Raw genomic sequence first — 8,363 nt, 5'->3', positions numbered from 1 at the left:
ACCTCAGTTTTGGGTCAAAACCCGAAAATCCTCGAAACGAATTTTCGATCCACTAAAAATGTAGAGATTCCTCCCCTGATCCACGAAGTAATGTCGGATCATTGAATCAAGCAACGAACGGCGAAGAATCGAAGAGAGAAGGAGAGATTTCGCTAGTAAGAGAGAGAGAGAAAGAGAGAGAGAGAGAGAGAGAGAGAGAGAGAGAGAGAGAGAGAGAGAGAGAGAGAGAGAGAGAGTGTTTTAGCTTACTTAGTCTCTAAGCAAAGCAATAGGATATTTATAGCCCCTTTGACCTAGCCAACCTCGTTGACAAAACGGCGCCTTTGTCGACGTATCATCCACACATTTCGTTGATGAACTGGCTCCTTCGACAACGAACTCTATTTCGATATTTCACAACACGTTCGGTATCTCTTTGTTTACGAGACTTTGAATTTTGGCGACGAAGATTATGAGGGCCTTTGTCAATGAGAACAATGGCTTCGTTGACGAAGCTTGCTAATTTTACCTTTTTACCCTTTTGTTGTTTATTAAATTCGAAATTCTCGGGTCAGGTTCTTACATATGTTTTCAAAGAATAGTCACTTAAGAATTAAGGACTATATAGATGCAGACTGGGCTTGAAATATTTTAGACAGAAGATCTACTTCGAGTTATTTTATGTTTGTTGGTGGGAATCTATATAGTGTTGGCATGAGCCATGAGAAAATGATTTAGGAAAGATAGCTGGAGATGTAAATGTCCATTACTGCTGTGATATTTGTATTACCAAAATAGGATTAAAAATTCTGTATTTAAATGTATATTTTTCAATGTAAAAGAGGTGAGGAAAATAGAAATTATTCTCTGCGAAATTAATTGCAGAATTAACAACTAACTAGTAAAAAATGAAATTTAAAATTAAACACAAAATAGGGAAATACCCTTATAATTCCCAATGTTAAAAGTCCTCTTCCTCTTCACTTGTAAATTCACTACCATGGAGGGTATCTCGCTCCTTGTAGAGGAATTTTTAGAATAAAGTGTGACAAAAATATTCAAGGGAGAGATTCACCATTACCACTTAATTCAAAAAAAAAAAAAAAATCAGAGAATAGCAAAGAAAATAACTAAATAACAAAAACTATTAAAAATTAAATTAGGTGGAAAAAACATTCTAAAAGAAAAAATGCAATGACGATTTTTCTATTTGGTTCATTAACCCTCGTTTGAAAGCATGCTAATAAGTGTCATCAAAATTAAAATTCAAAAAGAATAACTATAATTTTTTTAAAATGTCAAAAATATACTTGTATTATTTTGAAAAAAAAAAATCTAGCACATTATTCTTTCAAAAATAATGACATTAATAATTTTCATTCTTTCTCATTCTCGAATTAGAAAATAATTCATCCCATTCTAATCTATAGAGAAACGCAACATTTTAAGATGTGGGCCAAATGTCTAAAGCAAGTGCTGGTTAGGAAAGCAAAGGGTAACGGGTGAAACATGCCCAATCGCCGCGGTATCATTATGGCCCTTCCCTAACTTTCCCCCACAAAAAAGTAAAAAAAAAAATCCCCTATTTTCCTCCCACACCACTTCTCCCTTTGTTTTCTTTTATTATGCGTTCTTTCCTTGAACAGTTGCGTGTTTCTCACCTCCACACTTTCACCTAACTTTCATGAAGACTTTTCTAGGTTTCTTCTCACATATTGTACTTTAAAAGAGAAGAGGAAGAGGAAGATGAAATGCCTGCAATGCCGATAAAATCTGTGGCATTGAACGCACACACGATCCCACGAATTCATATTCCTGCTCCCCAGGTGGTCTAAACACTACTACCTTCCTATGACAGTCGATCACTACGTAACTGGAGAACAACCAATCCATCCCTAAAATGATATTGAACCCCGACATGTCATATACCACAAGATTCTCCGATAGCAGCTTCCCCTGAATTACCACTGGGCAATCCTCCAACGTCTTCCTACAGAAAGATACACTCCCAGATGGCATAATAATAGATAACCCCTCATTCATCTCTCAGTTCTCAACCCCACACCGTCCCACAAAATTCACAGACACAAAGGAATGGGTTGCACCAAATGGCATAGTAATAGATAACCCCTCATTCATCTCTCGAGTCTCAACCCCACACCGTCCCATAAAATTCACAGACACAAAGGAATGGGTTGCACCCGAATCAAATAAAAAATAAATTTTATTCGAAAGCAATAATAAGGTACTTGTCACCACCTTCCCTGTCTGCTCAATGTCCGCTAGAGTAAAAGAAAATACTATGGCCGGCGCTGTATTCATCTGAATGGTTCCCCAAGGTATTTGATTGCTCCCTTGGTTCCCACTAAGTGCAGGCACATCTCGCTTCAATGCATGACAATCACGAGCCATGTGACTAGTCCGACCACAGTTATAGTAGTTATCTTCAAAAGACAGACACTCACCCTCGTGCCGTCTGAGGCACCTGATACAACGACCACTAGTCTGGCTCATCTGAGAATCCTGGTGCTCGGTATTCTGGCAATAGCCCGAGCCCTTGTTCCTCTTCTTCCACGATCCCTTATGAGATCTTGTCTGAAAACCAGAAGGTATTGTCCTCTTCCTCGATTCCTGATCCACCTCATCCTCTCGGATACCGGTCTCAATTACCGTGGCTTTATCCACCAACACCGAGAACTCATGGATCTGAAGCATACCCACTAGTCTGTGGATATCCTTCCTCAAACCCTTCTCGAACCTCCGAGTCTTCTCGTACTTGCTCGAGATCAAACATGGGGCAAAGCGAGACAACTCTACATATCGAGCTGCATATCCCTGCACCGTCATACTCCCCTGAGTTATAGCAGAAAACTCATCTGCCTTCACATCATGTACAGAAGCTGAAAAGTATCTGTCAAAGAACACCTCCTTGAAACGGCTCCACGTCATCTTCTCAGGACCACCTCTCTACTTCTTCAGCAGATTCACTGCAGTCCACCATCAACCCGCCTCCCCAGACAGCTGGAAAGTAGCATAGAGAACTCACTGCCTATCCGTGCAGTGCAAGACTTCCAAAATCCTCTCAGTCTTCTCCATCCAATCCTCTACTGTCGTTGGGTCAAGTCCTCCAAAGAATGTCAGAGGATGCATGCGTGTGAACCTCTTAATGGTGCACCCCGTAGCAATAGGAGAATGCTCACATCTCCTCACACTCCGCCTAATCTCCCATAATACCAGCCTCGTCAAACCTAGAGGCACAGAAGGAGACTCATCAGTCGTAGTCTCCTCGGAGCCACTTCCCACGTCATTATCCTTGGGCTCAATTTTGCAGCACAATAGGAATCTATCAATATCCCTACGACACATACAGTTAACACAATGATCTACACTAATCGCGTTAACTACTCCCTGCCAGGTCTAGGTTTGTCCTATCACACCGACACGAAAGTCATCAATGATCTTCCTTGCTTTTACTGGAATCATCATCCTAGGAAAAACACGGAATACCATTGACAAATTCTGGTCCAACAACCGAACAACTCTCGACCAACTCTACCCATATCCACATCTTATACTCTGGTATGTACTCATAACTAAGCCTAACCAAGTCTACAAGATCTAGTAACCTGGTTAGCTCTGATACCAAGCTGTCATGCCCCGAACCCCGAAATAGGACCTAGGGGTGAAAATGTAACCTAAACTGTCCCTGTATCATACAAATCATCCAAAGATACAATACAAAGGATGAGGGTCCAACCCCATGGGGTTCCCAGGCACCCTAAACACATCCAATACAATCATATACACAGTGGAAAAAGGTCATTCTATATATACATATGCAGTACCATACCAAAGTCTATACAAGAGCAGAAACATGCTCTATCAAAACGTACAAACGGGTGCCCAAATACATCTCAAAATGGCAACCCACCAAAATACAGTCCTAGCACTTACCCAAGCGCTAATCGTAATACACCGGCCACTACGCTCCCTACACTAGGACGCTAGTTCCGGTTACTTGAAGGACCTGTAAAAATGTATGTACAACAGTGGTGAGACACCACTCAGTAAGGAAGAACACAGGTTATATCGATGTGTGGCATTTGAGTGTTATCATGATGCAACATACACGCAGTTAAGTGCAATCCAGTACTAGTTCACACAATGCATACACGTACACATACACATCCATACGATCAGCAATCCTGGTGTCGTCACACCCTTCAGCCCAAAGCTAGCCCGCGACATACGGCGTTGGCCCGTAGCCAACCCACGAACATGGTGCCACTGGCACATGGCTAGTCCCCGACTCCCATGGCATCATACCGACGCTAACTGGTGGGTCCACACCCTTTAGCCTGATCTGCCGGTATAGGCTCATGCCCTCAAATATAGAGCCGAACACTCTCAGTACCTGGAACAATTCGGAACCCCGTTCCTACTAGCATTTCAATAGTCACACACATGCATGCTCATATAACCAAACAAACCACACCCATTTGGTAATCTAAATCATGGTTTTCCAAAAAAATATAGTTTAAACAAGTCAAGGCACGACCATCCCAATAACACATTATAAATCAACATATACCATTAGTTTTCAACAAAACTAGGGATGCAGCCCGTCGCCCCTTTTTTCCAAAACTGTAATAATGAAAAACTCATAGTTTTCCCCGTCAGATCCCCCCAAATGAGTAGCCAAAACATACACAGGATCATGGACCACAGTTCCACCGAATCCGATTTCAAAAATAACCAATATAAACATAGTTCCCCTTACCTTTTCTCCGAATAGAAAATCCCGAACTCCAAGGCCCCTAAATAGCGAACCGAGTTCTAAAACCTACAAATCACAGTACAAAATATGCTCACAAGATAGTTTCCTACAAAACTACCGGATCAGAAATGAAATCCGAGCCTTACCTCGATTTTACGTTGAAACCCGAAAATCTCCGAAACGGGATTCCGATTCTTAGAACTTGTAGAGAATCCTTCCACGATCCTCGTGATAACTTCAGATTTCCAATTCCATCAATGATCGGCGAAGAAATCTAGAGAGAGAGAGAGAGAGAGAGAGAGAGTAGGGAGAGAGAAAGAGACAGAGATATGTTTGAAGTTTCTTAGTGAGGAAGTAATGAAAATCCCTATTTATAGCCCTTTGACCTGGCCCAACTCGTTGACAAAATGGTGTTCTCGTCGACGAATCTTCCACTGCCTTCGTCGACGAATCGGTGGCCTCGTCGACGAATCTGGGATCTCTAGTTTTTCCAAGACTCCTCGGCTTCTCCTCGTCGACGAGTCTCTAAATTTCGTCGACTAGAAGAACAAAGGCTTCGTTGACGAAATCTGACTTCATTGACGAAATATTCCAAATTCTTAATTTGCCCCTCTTATTTATTTAAACCCATTTATCACGGTTCGGGTTCTTACATGCATGCATCAACTTGAGGAGGAGTGTTGGCATGAGCTGTGAGAAAATGATTTAGGAAAGATAGCTGGAGATGTAAATGCCCGTTACTGCTGTGATATTTGTATTACCAAAATAGGATTAGAATTTCTCTATTTAAATGTATATTTTTCAATGTAAAAGAGGTGAGGAAAATGGAAATTATTCTCTGCGGAATTAATTGCAGAATTAATAACTAACTAGTAAAAAGTGAAATTTAAAACTAAACGCAAAATATGGAAATACCCTTGTAATTCCCAATGTTAAAAGTCCTCTTCCTCTTCACTTGTAAATTCACTACCATGGACGGTATCTCACTCCTTGTAGAGGAATTTTTAGAATAAAGTGTGACAAAAATATTCAAGGGAGAGATTCACCATTACCACTTAATTCAAAAAAAAAAAAAAAATCAAAGAATAGCAAAGAAAATAACTAAATAACAAAAATTATTAAAATTTAAATTAGGTGGAAAAAACATTCTAAAAGAAAAAATGCAATGACGATTTTTCTATTTTGTTCATTAACCCTCGTTTGAAAGCATGCTAATAAGTGTCATCAAAATTAAAATTCAAAAAGAATAACTATAATTTTTTTAAAATGTCAAAAATAAACTTGTATTATTTTGAAAAAAAAAAATCTAGCACATTATTCTTTCAAAAATAATGACATTAATAATTTTCATCCTTTCCCATTCTCGGATTAGAAAATAATTCATCGCATTCTAATCTATAGAGAAACGCAACATTTTAAGATGCGGGCCAAATGGCTAAAGCAAGTCCTGGTTAGGAAAGCAAAGGGTAACGGGTGAAACATGCCCAATCGCCGCGGTATCATTATGGCCCTTCCCTAACTTTCCCCCACAAAAAAGTAAAAAAAAAAAAAAAAAATTCCCCTGTTTTCCTCCCACACCACTTCTCCCTTTGTTTTCTTTTATTATGCGTTCTTTCCTTGAACGGTCGCGTGTCTCTCACCTCCACACTTTCACCTAACTTTCATGAAGACTTTTCTAGGTTTCTTCTCACATATTGTACTTTAAAAGAGAAGAGGAAGAGGAAGAGGAAGAGGAAGAGGAAGGGGAAGGGGGAGTGAGGAATTTCCGATTCCCTAGTAAAAGAATGTTGCAATCACCCTCGCTCGTCCACAATTATGAGTCTCCTTTTTGGCAAGAATTAAATTAGTATCCAAACGACACGTCTCACACGCGATTCCGATAATGACATCACATTAAGATTTTTTCTCCCATTTTCCCTTTGGAACTCAAGACACCCAACCCCATTACCAGCCCTCTCTCTCTCTCTCTCTCTCTAAAGTTATGGCGAGCAACAGCGACGGAGCTCACGCTGCACCGCCATCACAGCCTGGCCTCGTGTGCTGCATGTGTGGGGATTATGGTCTTTCACGCGAGCTCTTCAGATGCAGGGTCTGCCACTTCAGATCTCAACACAGGTAATAATAAAATTCATCTTTAGGAACGGGATTAAGCAATTTCTATCTGGGTTCTAATCAATTTGTATATTAGTTCCGAGTTTTTGATGAATCAATTGGATCCTCTGATCAAATTTTTTGCAGATACTGTAGCAATCTGTACCCAAAAGCTGAGTCGTACAGAGTCTGCAATTGGTGCCTGATTCAGAAACAGGACTTCGTGGACAAAACGCAGAGCTCTCCCAATTCCTCGTCTTCGCACCGACACAGCAGCGAAGACGACGTGGCCGTCGCCGGCGGCAAGAGCAAGAAAAGGATTATGAATGGCAACGGGGATAATTGCAGTAATGGTAATCATAGTATTGGTATTATTCATGGGGTTTCGGTAAAGGGACAGAGAGGTACTCTGCAGCCGATGCATCTTAACGGCCCAATCAAGAAACAGAGGCCGCCGGACGGGTCGTCGCTGGCCGGCCAGAAGCGGATCGTAACGAACGGATGCAAGGAGGAGGAGAAGCTGAGGAGGACGAAATCAGAGGAGATGCCGAATGGTAATAACGGGGTTGCGATTACAAAGCAGGTTTTTAGAAATAAGGTAAGAAGATACAAGCTTTTGGACGAGGTTTCAAGCTAAATTAATATCAGAATAAAGGATATATGCATCGTTGAATGTTGATTTCTTCGTGCATATGATGTTTAATGTAAGATTTTGTTTCTTCTTCCTTTTTAAAAAAAAATAATCTATGTATAGATAAGATAGAGCATATGAAGGAGAGGATGATTTCCTGCACAGACCATTTTCGATGTGAGAAATTGTTCTCTTTTTCTTTTTCATTCCTTTTTCTGTTTGGCGCAAAGGAATTGGGTTGAATGGCGGATCTTGTTGATTTTGTTTTCTATTCCAGTCACTTTAGATTCCAAATGTAATGTCACGAAAATCTGCAAGAAATATTGGTGGAATATCAGAACTTATGGTAAGAATATATGTAGTTATCTGCTCATTGACATGCGCCCTGTTGATATTTAAGGAATTATAAGCTAACTTATTAATTTAAATATATTTTTTAAAAAAAATGGAGAGATATATATATATATAAATGTTTTAAAATTATAAAATTAAAATTTGTTCGTTAAATTATACTCATAATTTCTCAATGATAGTAGAGCTTGAGACGATGAATTTTGGAATATATTTTGAAGAAACTAAACAAAATTTATACTGTGTTTTGTATTAATCTCCATAAAAACAAATATAAGATTTAAATTCATGTTTTCAAACAAATTTAATATTTTTAAAGCTTTAAGAATAGTCCCTCAAAATTATTCTCTCTTTCTTAATTAAAAATACCCACACTTACAATAATGAACCGTAAAAGGTGTGATAGAGAACTCTCTATTCTTTATTAATTCTTGACTGGTTTTGTATTAAATTTTAAAACATTTTGTTTTAATTTTTATTATTGAATAATTTATTTTAATTTTTCGAAAAAGAAAAAACATTTTGTTCCTGTCA

The 8,363-nt window shown here is 39.3% G+C and overlaps 1 protein-coding gene across 1 annotated transcript; it reads left to right on the top strand.

Annotated features, from left to right (window-relative positions):
• The first annotated feature begins 6,360 nt into the window (after positions 1 to 6,360).
• On the top strand, positions 6,361 to 7,851 carry LOC131161593 (uncharacterized). Its single transcript, XM_058117449.1, has 2 exons — positions 6,361 to 6,871; positions 6,995 to 7,851. The coding sequence occupies exons 1-2, from the start codon at positions 6,738 to 6,740 to the stop codon at positions 7,482 to 7,484; spliced, it is 624 nt and encodes a 207-aa protein (XP_057973432.1). The 5' UTR covers positions 6,361 to 6,737; the 3' UTR covers positions 7,485 to 7,851.
• Positions 7,852 to 8,363: the final 512 nt, after the last annotated feature.

Source organism: Malania oleifera, chromosome 8 (genome assembly GCF_029873635.1).
Source record: "Malania oleifera isolate guangnan ecotype guangnan chromosome 8, ASM2987363v1, whole genome shotgun sequence".
Classification (NCBI taxonomy): Eukaryota; Viridiplantae; Streptophyta; class Magnoliopsida; order Santalales; family Ximeniaceae; genus Malania; species Malania oleifera.
This window is presented reverse-complemented; position numbering and strand designations above follow the sequence as displayed.